This window comes from Clarias gariepinus, chromosome 21 (assembly GCF_024256425.1).
Source record: "Clarias gariepinus isolate MV-2021 ecotype Netherlands chromosome 21, CGAR_prim_01v2, whole genome shotgun sequence".
NCBI classification, from domain to species: Eukaryota; Metazoa; Chordata; class Actinopteri; order Siluriformes; family Clariidae; genus Clarias; species Clarias gariepinus.
In genome coordinates, this window is record NC_071120.1 from 4,983,547 (window position 1) to 5,008,361 (window position 24,815).

The 24,815-nt window shown below is 37.9% G+C and overlaps 1 protein-coding gene across 2 annotated transcripts in view; it reads right to left on the minus strand.

The window, feature by feature from the left end:
- Positions 1-11,175: 11,175 nt before the first annotated feature.
- The window catches only part of LOC128509423 (uncharacterized), a 28,383-nt gene continuing 14,743 nt past the window's right edge, over positions 11,176-24,815 (minus strand). For both annotated transcript variants that reach the window (XM_053481165.1, XM_053481164.1), the window contains 2 exons: positions 12,077-12,152; positions 11,176-11,992 (listed from right to left, as the gene is read on the minus strand). In XM_053481165.1, coding sequence (XP_053337140.1) covers positions 11,971-11,992; positions 12,077-12,152 — 98 coding nt within the window. In that variant the 3' untranslated portion in view covers positions 11,176-11,970. The remainder of the gene's footprint in view (positions 11,993-12,076; positions 12,153-24,815) is intronic.

Consider the following 24,815-nt stretch of genomic DNA (forward strand, 5'->3'; position numbering starts at 1 on the left):
TTATAATATGTATGATTGTGTATTTTTCTTCTCACAGTGAACTGTGTGTAAATCATCAACTGCCTGTGTATCAGCTGATTTCTACACCAGCTTTACATCCTGAACAGAAGGTGAGTGCTCAGAAGTATTTACCTCTCTTTTCAAGAACACCACTGAGCACATCTTAATCAGGGGACAGGGACACATTTCTCTTCATGGACATGTGTGTGTTAATGAATGGTGGAGATGGGGCCAAATTTTGCAGCAATCCTTAATAGCAAAACCAAATAATTGGTTTTAATACACAGCATTACTAAAAGCTTGCATTCTATGAAATTTTGTGTGCGTGCCTGCCTGCGTGTGTCAAACTGATGTCATATGATGTCAAACATCATGAAGTGATATTAACTTGCTTATAAACCCATATGTGGATGTATATTACAGAGATGCCATATGGAGCTGCATAGTAACACCATGAAGTATTTTTACTAGACACTTATAATAACGTGTCTTTATTTCTCCCCTGTTGTAGATTGTCGTGGAGAGGTCGGACCCTTGATGCTCTGCTTTTTTGCACCACCAATACATACATGTATTTTATTAATTTGTAAATAAAGTCTTTAATATAATTTACAGTTGAGTATTTATTTCTAGTTTGCTTATTATTTAGCAAAACAGTTAAAGTGCATGTAAAGCACATGTTACTCCACTCTGTGTGAGGGTACAGGCTCAGTATGATACAGTATGTGATTTTAGCATCAATAATGTTTTCTGCTAACTAAAGCATGCTGCCTTGGAGATATTAGTGACATCTCTGTTTCAGTTCGAACAACATATTCCATAATATTTATGAATACATTAATCCCATATGTTCAGCAGTTAAAACAGAGGTTCTTAAACATTTTACAGCGAAGGACTCCTTCAACTGTAAAACAAACACCTCTGCATACATTTACTTATAGTGCATTTCCAAAAATATTTTTTTATGTTATTCAAAAAGTAAAACTTTTTGTTTTCATTTAAATGATTACCGAAGATGATCATCTACACCTTCCAGAAGGAGTGTTGTGCACAAACGGGAAAGAGCACACAGTTACATGGGAAAAAACACACTTTTATAAGGGACAAAAAGCACATTTATAAGGGAAAAAGCACACATTTTCGAAGGAAAAAAGGACATTTATAAGGGGGAAAACACATATACGGGAAAGATGATTTGCGCTTTTGGGCCACCGTAATTCCTGACTAGTGAGTGCTGCTGATCTGAGTGTCTCGCTGCTCGCTCACTGTGCACCTCTGCTTCCCTCTGCTGGCGGCCAGTGGTATGTTACAACAGATTACATTATATTAGATTAAATCCTCTTCTTAAAAAATCTAATTTAGACCCGAATGAAATAACAAATTATAGACCGATTTCAAACCTTCCGTTTATATAAAAAATATTAGAAAAGGTAGTATCAGCTCAAATATGCACATTCTTGCAGGAAAACAATATCCTTGAAGAATTTCAGTCAGGTTTCAGGCCCCGTCATAGTATAGGAACTGCACTAGTCAAGATTGCAAATGACTTGTTTTTAGCTTTGGACCAAGGCCGCATCTCAATACTAGTCTTACTTGATCTTAGTGCTGCATTCGACACTATAGATCATAATATTCTCATAGATCGCTTACAAAATCACATAGGTATTCAGGGACAGGCATTAAAATGGTTTAGATCATACCTGTCTGATAGATACCATTTTGTAGATCTAAATGGAGAACCATCTGGTGTAATGCCAGTAAAATATGGGGTCCCACAAAGGTCAGTTTTAGGACCTCTGCTGTTCTCAATATTTTTTCAACATTTTTCTCACACATACACACTTCAATAAATTTTCCTTTTTAAAAATTTATTTCATTTTTGTGAAGCTGCTTTAAGACAATGACCATTGGTAAAAGTGCTATATAAATAACATTTAATTAAATTGTATTTAATAATAATAATTTGTGGTGTAGAAGTTTTTCTTCCCCATTCACTGCCACTAGAGGGCCTAAGAGACCTTATGGATTAACCTTTTGATTTGATTTCTCTCTGGTATTCCAGCAACTCATATATACAGTACAATCAGGTACGCTCTCTCTCTCTCTCTCTCTCTCTCACACACACACACACACACACACACACACACACACAAACACGGTGAAGCATATTTTTATGGGTAAGGACATGGGTGAGGAGGAAAATTATGGGTGGTGAAAAAAAATCTGTGCTCATTACTTTAGTCTTTAGTAGCTGTAACAAAACATCAATATTAAATATTAATATGGATTTCTTCACAACTTTATAGTCTTAACTTACTATATATTACAGGAACAACAGGGAAAAAAAATAATAATCATAAAATGACCACACTTTGTGAACATTGATAAAATTGTGACAGTTTTGAAAATCTCATGTTTCCAAAAAACCTGCAGACGCCATGCACACAGACCCCGGGGTGGGAATTGAATCCGGAACCTGGAGGTGCAAGGTGACAGTGGGTTGGTGAGTTTCCTCCGGGGACTCCTTTCTCCTCCCACAGTCCAAAGACATTAGGCTAACTGCGTTCACAAATTGGCCACTCCAAGGACCTTGCCATCAACCCAATTACAGTACATCATAAATTCAAATTTTGTTCCAAATTAAAATTTTATTTGTCACGTACACAGTCATACACAGTACTATATGCAGTGCAATGCTTATACGCCACCTGTGACCTTAAAATAAAAAAGGTTAAAATAAAAAATAACTTATGGAATAAAATAAGAAATAGAACATAGAAAGATTTAGCTATAGGAAAACATAGCTATTGAAAATAGAACAAAAATATATTTAAAAAATATATATATATTATATATAAATATTATATTTTATATATAAAATATAAAAACTTAAAAGCTATACAATATAGTAAATTATAAAAATCTATAGAAAACCTTAGCTGTAAGGTTTTGTTGTAAATATAAATATACACATTATGTACATTGAAAAAAATGGATTTGTACACTGAAAAATAACTGCATTGTAGTAGAATTTAAGAGAATAGAATTAAATTAAATTTGCACACGGAGTGAAATAAAATAAAAATGTCCAGCGTGTGTGAGAATGTGCCTGAATGTGCTGCTGTCCAGAAATGTGGTGTTCTGATTGAAAGACCTTATCGCCTGTGAGAAGAAGCTTCTCCTCAGTCTCTCTGTGTTGGCCTTCAGGGAACGAAAGCGATTTCCTGACTGCAACAGAGAGTTTAGTCCATTGTTGGGGTGGTTGAAGTGCTTCACGATCTTCCTGGCTTTGGTCCAGCACCACTTGCTGTAGATACTGTAGAGTGCAGGTCAGGGAACTCGGTGTGGATGATGCGTTCAGCTGATCACACCACCCTCTGTAAAACTCGTCTGTCCTGCATGGTGCTGTTCCTAAACCAGGTTGTAATATTTCCCATCATGATGTGCTCTATAGTGCAGAAGTAAAAGTTCCTAAGCACCTTGGATGGTAGTCTGAAGTCTCTCAAGCGTCTGAGTTGGTAGAGATGCTGCTGGGCCTTTTTCACCTCAATGTTGACGTGACAGGACCATGACGCGCTAACGAACGCAACGAATTCCACTCCGCAGGTGCCTTGGATTTTGACTGTGGTGAGTTGACTCCCCTGCCCCTTGTACTCTCTCTTGGCATCTCTGATGGCCTTGCTGATGTCATACATGGCAGCTTTGTAGTCACCAGGGTTCCCCAAATTGAAGACAGATGTCCCTGCTTTTAGCTTAGTGCGGATCGTCTGATTCACCCAAGGCTTTTGTTTAGGGTAGAAGTGGACAGTGGGTTTAGGAACAATGTCTTCAATGCACTTACTAGCCTATATAGTCAGTGTATTTATTAATGTTGCCATCAGCTGTATCATCAAACATCTGCGAATCAGTTGTTTTAAAGCAGTATATTAACACCTCAACAGTCGCTTTGGTCCACTTTTGAATGTCTCTGAAAACAGGTTTATCGTCTTTTCACTTTTTTTTTGTATATATGCTGGCAACAATAGAATTGAGCAGTGGGCTGATTTTCTGAAATCGGGCCGAGGGAAAGGTTTATAGCAGGCTCTCAAAGGAGTATAACAGTGGTCCAGAGTTTGGTTTCCTCTGGTGGGGAAAGTAATGTGCTGTTGATATTTTGGAAGCAGCTTTTTCATATTAATTGTGTTAAAGTCCACCAAAACAATGCTGAATGTGCCCAAAATATGTAATAATCTCCTTAACATTTGATGTTAGATGCATTCCAGAACAACAACCTTTGTGTCTTAATCACATAATAACATGTGTTATTTCATAGTTTTAAAATTCTCAGTAGTGTTCGAGAATGTAGAAAATAAATCACAAAAAAAATTGAATCAGATAATGTATCCAAACTTTTGAATGGTATTGTTCTTTCTAGAATAAAATATTTTAAATATAGACATCACACAATCATAGGAATGTGATATGGTTAGTTTTTCCTTTCATGTCAGTTATGGCCTTTAGGCTTGTTTGCACACAGTGGCGGCCGGTCAATAAGGGTCGCATTCAGTGAGTAATAAAGTCGAGATACTGCAAAAAAAAAAAAAATACATTTGGTTAGGATGTTAAACATTAAACGTTAATTTAGTTGAACAGAGGAGCAAAAAAATCGTAGAAAATGGCTAAAAGATATGAACTGGTTAAATTAAATTCAAACAAATGTGGATCAAACACTTTTCTATTTAAGGGCATACTCTTATTTTTCATAAGAGTTTCATATCCATAATGAATTTGATGCAAGCAGTGGATTTCTGGATCAGTTAACAGCTCGGCACAATATTATTTTTAAATGTATATCCAGTTAGGGCGAATTGCTTCCTGGACAAAGTGTTAAGTACTGAAGAAACAATGGTTTGCCAGCTATGATTCATGGTTATGCTTCGCGCAATATGTGTGTTATCTTGTATTATCTTCTACAAAACATCCTTTGATAAGATAATGCATATAAAGGTAATCTTTGTCATAGACTAAAGCAGCCCAACGTTTGATTTAAAGTAAAGTTTTTTGCAAACGTAGATGTATAAGTATGAGCTCTTTATTAAGTAAGATCAGTCACTGGCAGATGCTGTAATCTTCCCATGCACAATAGAAATATTTAATCTAAATAGAAATATTTGATCATAATAGAAATACTTATTTTACCGAGGAGTTTACCAATTAATTCATTAAAAATCCTACAATGTGATTTTCTGGATTTTTTTTTTCTTATTTTGTCTCTCATAGTTGACCTATACCTACTGTATGATGAAAATTACAGGCCTCCTTCATCTTTTTAAGCGACTTGCACAATTGGTGGCTGACTGAATCCTTTTTTGCCCCACTGTAAACTGCTCTCCATCCAGCAGACACACAACAGTGAACTCTGGGAAACCAGTACTGTATGTCTGAGTGTGACTGCAGTGTAGTGGTACTGCAGAGTATGTCTGTTAATACGTTAAACAACAATAGAACACTAATGACGGAGCAGTGCTCCAGAACCACACAATCTCAATATTTTAATGTCATGTTTTCATGACAAAGGCATGACTCTTATATTGGTGAACTAGTGTATAAATACTCAATATTATGCCATTTTACCCATAAAACATGGATGTCAAATTGGAATTTAAAACCTTCAGACACAGTGTAATTAACCAGTGTGCAATGATCTTATTTATCAAGTTTACCTGCAAAGAAACAGCCCCGTACAGACAGAAATGACCTGATTTTGATTGCTCTGTGCAAACCACCATCTCTATCTGCTGTTTTTTTTTTTTTTTTTTGCAAATACTTAGCATCAATGCAATGCAAATTACTGTGTGACTCATTTAGGGACATCTAGTGACATCTCCAGCATGCTTTAGATACTTTCGAGTGTTAGGCAACACTATATGTAAGTGAAGCCAGACACGCACTAACTCTATCATTGACCGTTGTGTTCTGGTATTACAGTTAGGAATATAAAATACATTTGTAGAGGGTGGGGACTCTGGGTTTTTAGTAAAATACAAACATGTTAAATTAGTTACCACTAGAGCCGCAAATGAAAATTAAATCAGATGGCAGGTCAAGGTAAAATCAGAGCTGCATATGAATCACATAAGAAATTGTACCATGGTACTACAGTAAGGAGGGAGAGGGGGATCTGTACAGGTTGGCAAGGCAGAGAGATAGAGATGGGAAGGATGTGCAGCAGGTTAGAGTGATTAAAGATAGAGATGGAAATGTACTGACAGATGCCAGGAGGGTGATGGGAAGATGAAAGGAGTACTTTAAGGAGTTGATGAATGAGGAAAACGAAAGAGAACAAAGAGTAGAAGAGGTGACTGTTGTGGAACAGGAAGTAGCAAATATTAGTAGAAGTGAGGTGAGAAGGGCGTTGAAGAGGATGAAGAGTGGAAAGACTGGTGGTCCTGATGACATACCTGTGGAGGTATGGAAGTGCTTAAGAGAGGTGGCAGTAGAGTTTCTGACAAGTTTGTTTAACAAAATCTTGGAAAGTGAGAGGATTCCAAAGGAATGGAGGAGAAGTGTATTGGTGCCAATTTTTAAGAACAATGGAGATGTGCAAAGCTGTGGCAATTATAGAGGTATAAAGCTAATGAGCCAGACAATGAAGCTGTGAGTAGTGGAAGCTAGGTTAAGGGCAGAGGTGAGCATTTGTGAGCAGCAATATGGTTTTATGCCTAAAAAGAGTACATCAGATGCAGTATTTGCTTTGAGGATGCTGGCGGAGAAGTACAGAGAAGGTAACAGGGAGTTGCATTGTGTCTTTTTAGATTTAGAGAAAGCGTATGACAGGGTGCCAAGAGAGGAGCTGTGGTATTGTATGAGGAAGTCTGGAGTGGCAGAGAAGTATGTTAGAGTGGTGCAGGACATGTATGAGAGCTGTAAGACAGTGGTGAGATGTGCTGTAGGGGTGACAGAAGAGTTCAAGGTGGAGGTGGGTCTGCATCAAGGATCGGCTCTAAGCCCCTTTTTGTTTGCTCTGGTGATGGACAGGATGACAGATGAGGTAAGACAGGAGTCTCCATGGACTATGATGTTTGCAGATGACATTGTGCTCTGTAGCGAGAGCAGGGAACAGGTGGAGGAAAATTTGGATAGGTGGAGGTATGCTCTGGAAAGCAGAGGAATGAAGGTTAGCCGCAGCAAGACGGAATACATGTGTGTAAATGAGAGGGACCCAGGAGGATCGGTGAGGCTACAGGGAGCAGAGGTAAAGAAGGTGCAGGATTTTAAGTACTTAGGGTCAACGGTCCAGAGCAATGGAGAGTGTTCAAAGGAGGTGAAGAGGCGGGTACAGGCAGGTTGGAATGGGTGGAGAAAAGTGTCAGGTGTGTTGTGCGATAAAAGAGTATCAGCGAGAATGAAAGGAAAGGTGTACAGGACAGTGGTCAGACCAGCAATGCTCTACGGCTTAGAGACAGTGGCGCTGAAGAAAAGACAGGAGGCAGAGTTGGAGGTAGCAGAGCTGAAGATGTTGAGGTTCTCTTTGGGAGTGACAAGGATGGATAGGATCAAGAATGAGTTCATCAGAAGGACAACCCACGTTAGATGTTTTGGAGATAAAGTCAGAGAGGCCAGATTGAGGTGGTTTGGACATGTTCAGAGGAGAGATGGTGAGTATATCGGTAGAAGGATGCTGAGGTTGGAACTGCCAGGCAGGAGGTCTAGAGGAAGACCAAAGAGGAGATTTATGGATGCAGTGAGAGAGGACATGAAGTTAGTTGGTGTGAGACAAGAGGATGCAGAGGATAGGGTTAGATGGAGGCAAATGATTCGCTGTGGCGACCCCTGAAAGGGAACAGCCGAAAGACAAAGAAGAAGAAGACTACAAAGGTAGCTTACCTGCACATACAGTAGAACTGCAACATTTGTAACAGTACCATGACACTTACGTACTGATATAGAAGAGAGAGTAAACACAAATGTTTATTACTTTTCTGTTACTTTAACTAGAATCATGTGTGAAGCACCTGTGCAGATCCTGTGCTTTTTCTGTCCATCACTTGATATTTATTTTTTTGGCTGCTGCTTAATACAACCCATGTGAGCACCATGACACGGCAGAAAAACAGTTTCCACACAAGACGTATTCAAATGTGAGTGACAGGTGAAGCTTGTTGCTACACCTGTCAGGCAAGAAAAAATTAGAGGGTGCTGCTCATAAAAAAAATAAAACTATTATGTGAGCAACAGCTCTATAATAAGCAGAGGAGGATTTAGATATGGGTGACATGGACAAAGGTGCCCAGAGGTGGCAAAAAAAAAGGGAATGTTGGTGAGATTTTTGTAATTGGTTTTCTATTCCTCTTTTGCATGTTACAGTTTTCATGTCACTGTGTGGCTAGTGGCCTGATTCTAGTTTAAGAGACCAGCAGCATAAGAAGGTCTCTCAGTAAGTGTATAAGAAGGAGAGGGGCGGTGAGGTGGAAACCACCTCAGGTCTCGCTACATGAAGCCCAAATGCAGGGAAGAGTGAGGAGAAAGTTTGTACACTGATGCAATTAGTAATCAATCCCACTATAAAATGCTTCAGAATAAACAGATCAGTCATGATATTGTGACCATACATTATATAGTCTCACGGACATGGTACACTTTTTCTGGTTTGTGTAAAATCGATAAAAATAATATAAAACCAGTCTACATGCCCCTATGGTGAAATGGTTTAGTTATGATTCCTAATTGGGGGTGGATCAATGTTCTGGTGTTAGTCAAATTAAACAAAAAAATATATAATATTAATAAATACATTTAAAAACATCAAAGCCATTAGACGCACAGTTTAGAATAAAGGAAAGAAAAGAAGGGAAATAGGCTAAAGATGAAGGTATGCAGCTATGTATCACTCTATATGTATGGATGGACTGAAATAGGCCAGTATAATACTTATGTTTGTTAACCTGCCTTAACATGTTGCTAGCTTACAGAACACAGGATATAATTTTACACATATGTAGCTGGCAGCAAAACCATTACAACCAGAGGCCATAGATGTTTAAAACATATTTGACTTGTTCAGAATCAGTACTCAAATGAGTCTTCTTTATTACACACGGTGTTTACCGTATAAACCTTTTTCTATGTACAGGTGCAATCAGAAAAATGTAACCAGAAAACAGCATATAACTTCAAACTAACATTCATTAGCAATATAAATAACACACCTATGAGGCTAGACAATGGAATAAACTGTGTGGGTGCCAATAATGTCAAACATTTATCTGTTAATTCTTTGACAATACTGCTGCTTTTTGTTGAAACTGGCAGACATAAAAAAATTTTATAAATATAAATTAAAAAAAAAGTAGTTTCTGATGCAATGACTTGAATCAATGTTGGGAACACAGTGTTAATGTGCCTGAGAGGGCGCCGAGGGCGATCACCAATTTGTGTGATGTTTATGGAGAATTTTTAGGGGGGCTGAGTAGAAATGTTAGGGGGGCTAAAGACCCCCCCCCCCCCAAAAAAAATGGCCTAGCGACGCCCATGATTACAACCTAAATAACACATTACTGATCTTACTAACTTTTAGTGATGTGTCATCATAAAGGTTTTCTGTGATTGTATTGTGGTCCAGAGATGACCCTGTGAATTACCAATACTATACGCAACCTTAAAAGACATTATGCTGATATTTTGTCCCCTTTGTGATATATTGAGTCTTTTGCGGTGCATATGCGTAGAATTGGAGGTTCATTTTGTTCCTGTTCTAAATGTCTGAAAAACAACAATAATGTTGCAACAGAAGGGTCATTTCTTCTGCTTCTTCTGTGGTGCTGAAAGGGAGTTTGCCCAGGGCATTATACATGTTACAATCAGAGATGTGAGGTCTCTTTGCTGGTCATTGTTGCCTCCTGAAAAGAGTTCTAATGTGTAGAGAAAGCTTACAACATGGCTTAGATCATCAATGAGTCAAACAAGGCTGAATATTGTGGCCATACAGTATGTCATCTGCATCAGGAGAAACTGGACAGACTGGCTTTCATGGAAGTCAGTAATATGCTGAAAAAGACATTTGGATCCCATGGATGTAGCTACAGAGAAAGCATTGGAGTGGATCAAATCATTTTTCTTTCTTCCTTCCTTTAACCATGCTCTGGTTAAATGTTTTAGTGGCCTCCAATAGGTATCACTGCCATCCAATCCCCCTGTTCTGAAAATGATAGCAAATGTAAAAGTAACACAAAAGTAACAAGTTACTTTATATAGTAACTAATAACAATAACCTATTACTTTTATAAATATCTAGCTCAACACTGACTATGGTACATATTTGTACTATGGTACAATGACACATACCACAATATGGTACACACTTCTACTATGGTACAGACTTTGATACATCAGTACCAAATTCCATGTACTATAGTATAGTTCCATAGACTGATACATACTATAACATACATACATATGTTAAATTATTGAAAATAGTAGTAGCAAAGGAAAAACTAATAATGCTACACAGCATAGGAGAAAAGGCATCCATGAATAAGTATCCTCATCCACATAATGTATATTCAGTCACCACTTACACTTAAAATTAGCTGGGCAAGATTGTTACACACAATACTTTATGAGATCATAGAAAATGCTCTGTGTGTTGTTTTGGTGGCTGGTGACTCATAACTGCTTAGATTCCCTTTAAATTCCTTGTAATTGCACATGCACCTCTTCATTTGTAGCAACTCTCTTAACACTAACAAACCACATGTTGCTTCCTGTTGCATTTTAACTGCTAGTGAGTCACCTTGAAAAAAAAAAAACATTGTGAAGCATATGACTATCCACCCAACATGTGTTGCAATCTTATAATAATCAAATCTGTAAATGCATATCATTTACCATGTTCCAATTTTCAAAAACCAAATAATAATAATACTATTAATTAGTAATGTGATATATGCTAATTAAGCACCGCTGAGGCTTTTCCTAATAACTCTTTGTTAATATAACTGCAAAAAAGTAAAAGTTATGTAAATAAGCATGCAAACATTCAAACAAACAAATAAGCAATAATAAACTGTAAGCATATTTTAATTAAATATATTTGTGTATGCAGCAATGTAACAAAATAATAATATTAATCAACATAATATTCATCTTAGTGAAATAATATAGAGGTTAAGTGAGAAAAGCAGACAGGTTGTAAAACATAGCAGTAAGGGCATGGTTAGAGTGACCCAGGTAAGACAAGATAAGGTGCCAGGTGTCGGACTTGGCCTAATGAAGGATTGAAACAAGTGTTGGATACACGTATACATGTCTAAGTAAGAATATAGACAAATATCCACACAATCAGTTTTAGGAATACTGAGTTTAATAAAAGTAGACACAAAAATAAACTAGTATGTGCATCTACCAAATAAAGACATGCTCATACATGGTCTGTCTCTTGAGAACTGTAGAATAAACCAGGAACAACCAACTGATAGAAAAAACCAAGGGCAAAGCAGGGAGGATAAAATCCTGGAAAAACCAACTAAAACCCAAGGACAGAAGAAATAATCAGGTGACAGACACCAGATAAGCACAAGGCACTAGAAACCAGATAAAAAGAGGGGCTAACGAGGTGTACGGGAAACTATGTAATAAACTATACACTGAAACTAAACTTGAAAGAATCAGGGGAATCTCCCTGCGAGACAGCGTGTGTGTGTGTGTGTGTGTGTGTAGATGGCCATGTGGGCAGACTGAACGGGCAGATAAGAAATAGGAAAAATCAGAGACACGGAGCTAGTCTTGTAAATAAAATATTTTAACAAAAGTAGACACAGAATAAAAAGGCATATCTACATGGTAATAATATAAAATACAAAGTATAAAAGCCCAATGTAAAATACAAAACATAAGGGGCCAGGGTAAAAGCGTCAACAGAAATAAAATTCCTCAGAAGGAACACGGTCTGAACTGCCCTGGCTGTCCGAATCATCCAAAGGGATGAAGTCATCAATGGAGAAGTCGCAGTTGGCTATAAAATAGAATAAAATGTATAAAAACATTGAATAGGGTAAAATAAGGCAAATAAGTAAAATAGTGTAAAGGAGATGCTTACCCATGGCTGGTCTCTTGAAAAATGAAGAACATACCAAAGAAAAACAAGGAAAAAGCCTTGAAAACAAGCGGCACCCCTATATTTTTATAAAAAAAATATGAAAAGTGTAAAGATAATAGCAAATAATTATTAAAGAAGATGTATTATAATGGAGAGAAGTTTCGAGCATAGTAAGAGTCAGATAAGCGCAGGAAGAAGTCAAATAACGAGGTGTAAATATAAAGGGAAAGAGTTGTGAGCATGGAGAGGAGTCAGATAGCGAGGTGTATGACATAATGGTACAAAATAAGAGAAATGTAATTTTAATGGAAAAATTAATTGGATTATAATGGATTAAAATTTTGCTGTGGTCAAACGAGGTGAAGGTACAGGGGAGGAGACTGGAGATCCCCCCTCTCAGAAACTGTATAAAAGGAGCGTGATTTTGACTGTGAATTCAGTCTAGACTTGGCACTGCTTTGGTTCTGATCCAAGGCATGGCTAGTCTGGCTCATCTGGGTTCTTATTGCTGCAATAAAAGCCTGACTTACTTCATCCAGCTCTGCGTGGCGTAATCTTCTTTAATTCTTCTTTAATTCTCTTTGTTAATGATTTGTTAACTGATTGATATTTTAATCTAACAGCAACATCAACAGGTGGAAGAATTTTCTCCCACATTTATTGGTGACCCCGACGTGATTGCCGTTGAGGGGTGACCCCTCTGGGGACCTGGGACCACCGCGGGCCGACAGACCATTAACTTGTGCCGGCATAGAAAAGGTAAGCAGAAAACCTGTTTGATCAAATTTCTGCATTAGAAGTTCATGGTCTGTTAGTGTGCGTGTTTCCGGCTGGAGGGAGTAACTCCTAAGGTATATTGAACACATTTTGTTGAATGTTGCTAATATTGATAAAATAAGCGCTACATTTATTTTAATATAAAAAGACTGGATGAAGTAACAAAGAACTGGGAGATCTCTGAAAGTTTTTGTTTTCTGATTTTTGTTGTTTATATTCTCTTTATTATTTTTTGTGTTCTGTGACATCTGAGGTAACGCCACTGTGTTGGGGCTAGAGCCCGTATATGAGGAATCGCCAACAAGTGGGGCTGGACCCAGATGGTCCGTTTTGATATATGGTATAAGATATCTGACGTAACGCCACCGTGTTGGGGCTAGAGCCCGTACACGAGGATTCGCCAACAGGTGGGGCTGGACCCAGATGGTTTAAAGTCCTGCAGATCACTAGGTAGAGGACGGAAGCAAATCCTCAGACGTGGCAGGTGGAAAAAGTCCTGTAATAAGCCGCTAGGTATAGAACTCATTAAAAAGCGAGGTGTTTCTAAGACGCGGCGCTGAACAGGTGGTTATTGTGAAAAAGTCCTGTAGGTGGTTGTGCTGTATCTCGAGTCCTAGGGCTAGAACCCACTTGTGTGAGGTATCGCTAGGAACAGTGCTGCAATCACGTTCCCTAGGGCTAGAACCCATATATATGAGGTATCGCTGGGGAACGAAAGGAGATTGCTATTTGAAAATTCCTACAGGTGGTATTGAAGTTTTCTGGGCCCAGGTTGTGTTGTGTGATAAAAGGTTTTACTTGATGTTGATGTTGTTTTGAGTACTCAAATTGTTAAAAACTGTTGTGAAAAGTAGAAAAACGTTTGTGCTGTGTGTCTTTTGTATCTGTGAGTGTCCTTTAAAAGTGTGCGTGCATTAAATTTATGTGCACAGTCCTGAACTTATGTGTATGTGTAAGAATATAGTAAGTGATACGATATTAGAGATAACTTAATGAGAAGATAGAAGAATTCAAAAACACCTTTTTGGATTTTCTGACTTGCTATAATTATTAGCATAGGCGTCGCTAGGCCAACATTTGTACTCAGCCCCCCTAAAAATTCTCTATAAAATTTACACACATTGCTGGTCGCCCATCGTCCCCTTTAAATTTGATATGAAAGCGGTGACAGACTTCGGCTCCTTCGCGTCTTTCAGCGGGTCTTTAATTTGCCATCACAGAGGGAGGATTAAGTCAAGTGTGTGTTTTTTCCATAAATTGTTATATCTGCATCAGTTCAGTCCTTTTTCATAAATACAGTTTACTAAATATCATGATGGATTAATCAGTTAAATCTTCGCTGTGTTCACCCTCATCACACCAGCTGTTTCCTCTAGTGAAAATGAAGCCCTTAATACACACTCTATGAACCTATATTCTACTTTATAAAACGATCATGCCGTTACTGTTTCAATTGGAAAACCTACCAGTCTATATAAAACATTGCACAGTGCATATGGCATTAACTACCATAGAGTTATGCACATAAATGATTAAAAATACTGACAGATAGCATTCAGTGCACTCGCTTTAACTGCATAGCAGTGGGATTTACAGAGAGAGAAAAATCATTTTTGTAATAAATGTATTGTATTAAAAAATGTCCCAAATCGTAAAATACATTTATTAGTGTTAGAGTAGGGTTTTTGTCACTTTGATTTAGAAAAAGTTACTTTTTAATGAATAGAAACAACAACAAAAAAAGAATGATAACATTGAAAATGATTAACAGATAAATGTTTGACACAATTGGCACCACACAGTTTATTCCATTGTCCAGCCTCATAGGTTTATTTATTTTGCTAATCAATGTAAGTTTAAAGTTATATGCTGTTTTCTGGTTACATTTTTCTAATTGTACCTGTACATTAAAAAAAAGGTTTATACAGTAAACAGTGTGTGTGCGTGCATGTGTGATCAGGAAGACTTATTTGAGTACTGATTATGAACAAGCCAAATATGTGTTAAACATCTATGGGGGCTGAGCCCCCTTTAACGGAAGATCCTAGAAACGCCCCTGATTTTAATAAATATAAGAAATACATAATAATAAGTTTAAATAATAGCGTATAAGATAAAAGCATATAAGTGATACATATAATATTTATAGTATTAAAGAAAACGTGTGGTTATGGTACGCGCCGTTAGACATAGAACTCACTGTGACATAAGCTTCCTCTGTAACACGAAACTGGTACAGGTGTTGAATGTACCAGCATAGTAGTATTATAAAATAATAATATTTTTGGATTAGTGTACATATGCGCAGCAACATATTAGTTATTAATGATAAGCTTAAATAAGATATAAAAGGTACCTTTACGTGTTGTGTAGTCAACGACACAATACTAAGAACAATAAACATAGTGCATAAAGTAATAAATGCACCTAGGTTACACATAAAACAAATATTAAATATAACAAATGGAGGAGATCACATGATAAGTGGAGTTAGAGAAATTAACTGGGATGAGCAGATAAGAGAAGAAGAAGTTTTAACTAAGCGCGAACGGGAGTTTAGAATTTTAGAGTCAGATCAGAGTGAAAGATATAGATGTTTATTGAATAATCCTGAGAAGGATTTACTTTTAGAAAAAGAGTGTGACAAGGGAGAGTGGATACATAGGCTCTCATTAAGACCTGTTGTGTTAGATCTTGACGGCAACACACACTTTATTACTTACATCATATTTTAGGATGGAGAAATGATTTTTATTGGGTTAGTTCTTAGAGAGATTCGTTTAAAAGTAATAAATAGTACGATGGAATTTGGAGGAATAAGTGGACCCCCCTCCACTTCCTTGTTTAACGCTCATTTCACTGCTGCAAGCATACCCAGATTTTGATATATTGCGTTTAGAGGAAGGCGCGGGAGGTTGGAAAGTAAAAAGATATAGACTAATAAGAGCAGAGGCAGGTCCGGTAGTGCTGAGTCGTATGTGGGTGATTAATAACAATAGTGAATTTGCGTTAATACATGAGGGACCAGACGGGAGAATAATTTTTCAGACCCTTGACAGGATAGTTATGCCTCTGATATTGACACCAGTGGAATATTAGTGCTTAAATATGTATGTGTATCTGTTTATGTGTATGTGTATGTATGTGTGTATATGTATGTATGTGTGTATGTATATATATATATATATGAAAAAAACAGCTATTATAAATCGGTAGCAGCTAAAAAGTACACAGTAAGAGAGCTATAGGGAAGAGGCACAAAGGAATTTACACCATAAATCAAGACAGAGGTGTGTGATGGGGAAGCCATTCTGCAGTAAACAAAAAAACAAAACAAAAAAGCATGGCCAAAGCCAGCGACACCTGCAGACATAAATTATAACTAAACATAAAGAAGATGAAAAAATATTAGAAAGTGTATGATAAATTGGCATGACGGGACATCAGGAGAATTGCAATGGCTTAAACAAGAAACTTTTAACGAAGAATGTTGTAAGGACGTAAAAAAAAAAAAAAAAAGCTCAGACACACAACTACAGAAAAGGGTAGCAAAAAAAAAAAAAGGGTCATTGTTAAATGATTTGAAAAGGAAGAATAAGAAAAGGATAAAAGAAGACAAACTGAAGAAGAAAAACAGGAAACAAAGTTAGAGAAAGAGGATCAGGAGTCAGGAGGGAGCGAAGACAGGAAAGAAAAAGCTCATGAGGGAAGAAAAGAGAAGACAAACTCAGAGACCACCACCATACACTGAGGAACACATACAACAGAGGAATAGGGGAATGTACCCACTACAGGAGCTGCATGAACAAGATAAAGGAACATGGGGATGTGAAGGACATGTGTTGGAAGAAAAAAAAAAAAAAAAAAAACTGATGTCATTTGACTCTGAGTGGATGCCCAGACAAACAGAAGAAACAAGACAAGAGTCAACAACTCCCAGGCATGATAGTGACAACAAAAAAGAATGGAGTGAAGAAGAAGAAACAGAGTTACACATGCTAACAGAGAATGAGGAGCTGGAGAGAATGAGAAAACAAAGTACACAATACCTGAGGGAAAGAAAAGGGCCCGGAGATAAATGGCAAGCCATATCTGACAAAGGAATAATGGAACAAGTGGAATGTGCCATGAAGGAAAGAAAAAGAGAAGAAGAAGACCTGGAAGAAAGGGAAGACACAGACGTATGTCCCAGAGAATCCTGCTCGTCGCCATGTCACAAGTCTGACACAGAAGAGGTAGAAACCGAGGAGGATAAAATAATCGAAAGAGCTCAGAAGGAACAAGTGAAAAGGAAAGTAAAAGGGTTCATGATCATTGAACCTAAAAAAGATGCAATAAAAAGAACAGAAAGGAAAGACCGGATGAGCACTTCAAGACGCAGCGTTTAAACATACCCAAGAGGTGGAGAACGCACGCAACGATGACCAGACTGCAGAAGAGTGACCCTGCCATTGCACAGAAATCATGTATTATGACACAGGAAGTCAAGATGAAGAATATGCACAGCTGTGGACCGATGTTATGGAAGACTCTATCACCTAGGAGACATAATCTTAGGTGCCGCAGGAGCAGCCATTACTGTACATTTGACTGAACAACTGGAACACTGGCATCAAGTATCTAACACAGCACCTCACATTTCTCTGCTAGTGAGAGAAGAAAACACAATCTAAAGAACTACAGTATGACTGATGATCAAGCAAGCAGCTGAAGTAACTAGGTGGGAACAAACCTCTAATCCTTCTGTACATATTTTACAAGATCAAAGATTTTTTTGAAAGAAAAAAAAAAAAAAAAAAATTTCAGGATTAGAATGAGGGTAACACACACAGAGATAGATGGGAACATGCTGTTGTCAACACACCCTCAGAGGGGGATGTGTAACATTCTGTTGTCATCGCACACACAAATGTCACTAAGATGGCAGGACGGATAGATAAAAAAAGAATTAGCAATAGAGGAGGAATAGCTGAAAACAATCCCAGAGAAACTATGGACAAGACATTCCACAGAGGTAGGATTAGTTAAGGCTGGAGGACAAGTGTTAATAACAATAAGACAAATGCAACATTGCCTCATCAAAGACAATATCCACTGACACCTCAAGCTATAACAGGTATTAAGCTTACAATAGATGGGTTATTAGAAGCTGGAGTAGTAATGCCCACTAAAAGTCCTTGTAATACTCCCATATTTCCTGTCAGAAAGCCCAACTTAGATAATAGAGACTTGTGCATGACTTATGAGCCATAGATAAAATTGTAGAAGCAGAATTGCCTGTAATGCCTGATCCTCACACACCACTGTCTAATATACCAGAAGATACTCGGTGGCACACTGTCATAGATTTATGTTTAGCATTTGTTAGTATTCCACTACATGTGAAAATGGACAAAGCTAGTAGAGAAAAGTTGGAAGTAGAATATCTAGGCAGAGTATTGAAAGGAACATCTAGACACATATCTCCTGAACATATAGAAGTAATATTAAAAGCCCCTAAACCACGGACTGTAAAAGAGATGCTGTCTTTTCTAGGTAGGATTTAGTAGAGACTGGATTTGTGATCCATTGAGAGCAATAGTTAAAGCAGCTGAACAGAAAAAAAAAAATAGTGCAGTGTTAGAATGGACACCTGAAGCACTGGAGGCTTTTGAACAGCTAAAGAGAGAACTCTGTACAGCACCAGCACTCGCTAGTCCAGAGTATAATAAGCCATTCCACCTGTATGTCTCAGAGTGTAGCTGTTTTGCCACGGGGGTTCTGACTCAACAACAAGGTCCTAGCAAGCAACCAATCGCTTATTATAGTACAGCGCTTGATAATATTGGAAAAGGCATGCCACCCTGCTACCGAGCAGCAGCATTTGTTTTTTGACAAGTCTCATCAATTACCATGGGACATCCAGTCGTATACCACCCACCTATTACATGCACTCCTGACCAGCCATAGTTTGTAATTACAAATGCTAGAAGAAAAGAATATTATGTAATACTTTCTGCACCTGAGTTAACTATATATATATATAGACACGCCAAGATTTAGAGAATCAACCTCTGTCGCATACAGATTGTATATTTTTTGTAGATGGGTTGTGTTTTAGAGATGGGGATAGCAATAAAGCAGGCTATGCTATAGTAACACCAGCTCTAGATGGAAAAGCATTTAGAATAGTACAAGCAGAACATGTGCCACTACCTTGTACCCAGTTAGCCGAGTTGATCGCTTTGTCAGGCACCTGTAAGATAGGAGAAGGAAAAGCATGCACTATATATACTGATTTAGCTTACGCATATGGAATATGCCATTTGTATGGCCCCATATGGGCACAAAGAGGTTATGAAAGAGCGGACGGAACATCAGTAGTACATGGAGAAGCAATAGCAGAGCTATTAGATGCAATCAAACTACCATCAAGTCTAGCCATAGTCAAATGTGTACAGCACATAGAAAAGATAGTACTTTTGTTAGTGATGGAAATGAAGCAGCAGATGAAGTAGCAAAGAAACTAGCAGTAAAACAGATAAACAGGAAGCCAGAATAAAAAATAATGACACTAATTTATGGCAAAGTGCAGATGGGCGTTGTTTTGCTCCACAAAGTTTTCTCATAACCTTGATAAAACAAGCTCATGGTAAAGATCATGTAGCAAGAGGGGAAGTGATAAAAAGAATCCAAAGGAATGGTGGTCACCCTATTTAGGCCCCATGGTTCATCGAACGCTATCACAGTTCTTCGACATCTTTGCTAGATTAAACAATAAAAAGCACTTTACATCACCAATAGAACATATTCCAGAACCATACGGACCATTTAGACACATAATGTGTGACTTTGTAGACATCGGTGAGCCTAGGTTCCAAGATAAACGATACATCTTAGTGGTTGTTGATATATTCAGCAGATGGGTAGAAGCTGTAGCAACAGCTAAGGAGGATGCAACTGCTGTAGTAAAATTCCTGTGCAGAGAAGTAATACCAAGATTTGGAATCCCAGACACCCTAAGCTCAGATAACGGAAAGCACTTTGCAAACAAGGTAATACAGAAACATCAAGCATAGATTCGGATGTGTGTATTGTCCCAATCTCAGGGGATGGTAGAAAGAGAGAGAACAGCATTTTAAAAATGAAATTGGCTAAAATATGTGTAGATACAGGTATGAGCTGGTCACAAGCTTTACCGCTAGCTCTAATGTGCATGAGATCGCGAAACTAACCAAAACGCACATTTAACACCGTATGAAATGCTTACTGGCAGACCAATGCTGACATCCTTTGTTCGAGGACCCTATAAAGGTCCATCTCACGAATAACTACAAAGTGAACTTGATCATTATGTAAAACACTAATCTGAAATGCACAAAGTTATTTTCCAACAGGTTAAGGGAGCGACAGTGCTTGATGACAACAGGCAGAGACCAGCTAACGACGCAGAGGAGACAGACAAAAGAACAGTGCTGCCTGGTGATTGGGTATTTATTCGAGTGTTCAGAAGAAGGTGGAATCAAGCTAGAAGAGAAGGACGATACAAGAATGGACCCTATAGAACCTGTACCAGAGGGGGAAGCAAGGCCGTATCCACAGTAGAAAATCTCCTGTACGATCTGCACCGAGATCTGGAAGCAGACTACGGCACGGACCCCCAGGAAATATGGGTAGCATTACGACATGATCTGGTTGACTGGTATCCACGCTACCCAACACAGCTTAAGAAATTCATCACCATGGCAGACGTAGTGACTCAGGACCTTAAGTGGGTTACAGCAAAGGCACGGGACATGGTTTCCCTTGATGAGAACTGAGGACTTCTAGAGACAACATCATACCAACTAGAGAGATACTTTAAGTTTGGCTGCTGCACTACTGCAAACAGTAAAGAGCATGGCGAAAGGTATGGACCGTTTGGGACGATTGAATTCGAACATGTCTATCTAACAGCATCAAAGACCATAACTAAGGTACGGTTGGGAGAAGACGTTTTATGAACAGATACTCCAATCGCCACACAATGAATGTTGGATGCATTGCCCACGCCAGGGCACTGGTTAGATCTTCTTTGTCAAGGAGGAGACGAACTGTTTTTCGAACCGCTATCATTCCTCCTGACCTGTACAGACTTACACATCCTTGACTACACTAAGGAGGACCGCAAACTGATGATGGACGAGGGAAGTGAAAACCTGGACTCTCTATCTTTGTTCTACAGGGACCCTAATTCTATGTTCGACCCGTCTTTCAATGTATACGTATGATATTTGCTTTATATACAAAGGGATAAGTTCAGGTGATGAATACACTGTCGAGCATAAGATGCTGGCAAGGTGTGGAATTTTCCCTCTGGATTGGCTAAACTTGAGGGTTTTTCGCCCACCTCTGAACTCATCATATATACCCATCATATATACCCGTTAATTACCAGCTATTTACTTAAGTTTGTAACCAACATACTCATTATTACTTCTTATTTACTCACCATATGTTTACACCTGATTATACTGTATACGTTAATGCTTAATTTCAGGGTGGTCCGTTGATTGAGGGGGTAATATGTAAGAAGGACAGAAAAATGTAAGAAGGACAGAAAAATGTAAGAAGGACAGAAAAATTGATTAATAAGAAAAGTCGCAGAGTTTTTCTTTATGCGACTTAAAAGTCGCAGAGGGGGAAATATGTAAGCATATTTTAATTAAATATATTTGTGTATGCAGCAATGTAACAAAATAATAATATTAATCAACATAATATTAATCTTAGTGAAATAATATAGAGGTTAAGTGAGAAAAGCAGACAGGTTGTAAAACATAGCAGTAAGGGCATGGTTAGAGTGACCCAGATAAGACAAGATAAGGTGCCAGGTGTCGGACTTGGCCTAATGAAGGATTGAAACAAGTGTTGGATACACGTATACATGTCTAAGTAAGAATATAGACAAATATCCAAAAGACACACAATCAGTTTTAGGAATACTGAGTTTAATAAAAGTAGACACAAAAATAAACTAGTATGTGCATCTACCAAATAAAGAGATGCTCATACATGGTCTGTCTCTTGAGAACTGTAGAATAAACCAGGAACAACCAACTGATAGAAAAAACCAAGGGCAAAGCAGGGAGGATAAAATCCTGGAAAAACCAACTAAAACCCAAGGACAGAAGAAATAATCAGGTGACAGACACCAGATAAGCACAAGGCACTAGAAACCAGATAAAAAGAGGGGCTAACGAGGTGTACGGGAAACTATGTAATAAACTATACACTGAAACTAAACTTGAAAGAATCAGGGGAATCTCCCTGCGAGACAGCGTGTGTGTGTGTGTGTGTGTAGATGGCCATGTGGGCAGACTGAACGGGCAGATAAGAAATAGGAAAAATCAGAGACACGGAGCTAGTCTTGTAAATAAAATATTTTAACAAAAGTAGACACAGAATAAAAAGGCATATCTACATGGTAATAATATAAAATACAAAGTATAAAAGCCCAATGTAAAATACAAAACATAAGGGGCCAGGATAAAAGCGTCAACAGAAATAAAATTCCTCAGAAGGAACACGGTCTGAACTGCCCTGGCTGTCCGAATCATCCAAAGGGATGAAGTCATCAATGGAGAAGTCGCAGTTGGCTATAAAATAGAATAAAATGTATAAAAACATTGAATGGGGTAAAATAAGGCAAATAAGTAAAATAGTGTAAAGAAGATGCTTACCCATGGCTGGTCTCTTGAAAAATGAAGAACATACCAAAGAAAAACAAGTAAAAAGCCTTGAAAACAAGCGGCACCCCTATATTTTTATAAAAAAGATATGAAAAGTGTAAAGATAATAGCAAATAATTATTAAAGAAGATGTATTATAATGGAGAAAAGTTTCGAGCATAGTAAGAGTCAGATAAGCGCAGGAAGAAGTCAAATAACGAGGTGTAAATATAAAGGGAAAGAGTTGTGAGCATGGAGAGGAGTCAGATAGGGAGGTGTATGACATAATGGTACAAAATAAGAGAAATGTAATTTTAATGGAAAAATTAATTGATAAAAACTGGATTATAATGGATTAAAATTTTGCTGTGGTCAAACGAGGTGAAGGTACAGGGGAGGAGACTGGAGATCCCCCCTCTCAGAAACTGTATAAAAGGAGCGTGATTTTGACTGTGAATTCAGTCTAGACTTGGCACTGCTTTGGTTCTGATCCAAGGCATGGCTAGTCTGGCTCATCTGGGTTCTTATTGCTGCAATAAAAGCCTGACTTACTTCATCCAGCTCTGCGTGGCGTAATCTTCTTTAATTCTTCTTTAATTCTCTTTGTTAATGATTTGTTAACTGATTGATATTTTAATCTAACAGCAACATCAACAGGTGGAAGAATTTTCTCCCACAAAACCCAAATATAACCCAGATATTTTGTTGGCCCGTCGGCAAAATTTTGGTAACCTTGCTAATTTTGACATCAGTGCTCTGACGTCTGCTCAATGTTGGGCCATTGGCAGTGCATACATTAGGCCCATATTGGCATCAGTGGTTGGCGCAATGACATTTTGTCTGTTGGCCCATTCTTGGCCTATTGTACAAAGACAGACATTGTTTTTTTTTTGAGGATTGCTAGCTATTTGTAAGTATAGGTCTGTTTCCTAAATATTGACTATATATTTTATATATTGACTATATAAGGCTCGATTCTCTTCTTTGTGTGCATGGAGTTTGCATGTTTTCCCTGTGCTTGGTGGGTTCCACCTTACTTGTTTATTTTGTAGTTTATTATCATAAGGGTTGCATATATTTTCTTAGTTTGTAATCATTTTATCAAAAATAAAATAAATAAATGGTGAAAAGAGTCTAACTTTGCCATTATTTATTGAACCAAAATTGGGCCAACATTTCTTTGGCCTCATCAATGAGCCATCGTTGGGACATTGGGCCAACCACTGATGCCAACATTGGCCCAACATATGCACTGCCGTTGGCCCAATGTTGGTCATTCAGCAGTGTGCTATCTGGGTATAATTTAATTTCCGAATTACAACCTTGCCATTATCTACTGAACCAACGATGTGTCAACTTTGGGCAAACCTAACTTTGGCCCCACTAATGAGCCAACTCTGGGTCAATGGACAAAATGATATTGGGCCAACAACTGATGTCAACATTGGCCCAACGTACGCACTGCTGTTGGCTCAGCGTTTGCCCTTCACCAGTGTGCTATCTGTGTGGACGGTACAAGAATTCCCAATATTTTAAAGGGGTCCGTAATCTTCACAAAAAAAAGATGGACACATTGGTTCAAAGTGTGTCTGTGTAAATTTCACAATAAATATCACCTCATCATAAACTTCATCTTTTTGTAGACAATGTAGAGTAATATTTAAAACTAAAAGCAATAGATTTCTCGCTCCCAATACAACCAGCAAGATACAAGCAAAGGATCAAGGCATAAGAAAAACATGCAAAGCCCACTGACAATCGAACACTTGGTTCAATTGGTCAGTAAGTCTTGAAAAGATAAAACAGTGTAAACAGTTATTGTTTAATTACAATGAATAAAGCTATTTTTAAAATGTGGCTTTGCATATGAAAAAAAAAATCCTAGTTAATTACGTTTCCTATTCTTAAACTAACCCCTGATAAAGGTTATTGGTTAAAATAAACTAATTTCTGAAAGTCCAGTCAGGTTTGTTGTAACACATGTTGGCCCCCCATTGAGCCGGCCTTACTTGAAAGTATTTCTATGTATTCTATCTTTGAAAATGATGCCCAAAAAGTTATGTAAAAATATCCTAATGCAAATAAATAACTATCAAGTAAGGCCGGCTCAATGGGGGGCCAAGACAAGTAAATGTCTTGCCCCCTCAAATCAAAATTTAAAAAGTTTTGAGAGAGCACATGTTAATATACTCACAAAATGAATTTATTACAAGTTGATAAAATGATCTGTGGTAGCGGAAAAATCCACCGAAATAAGGGACACTACACAATAC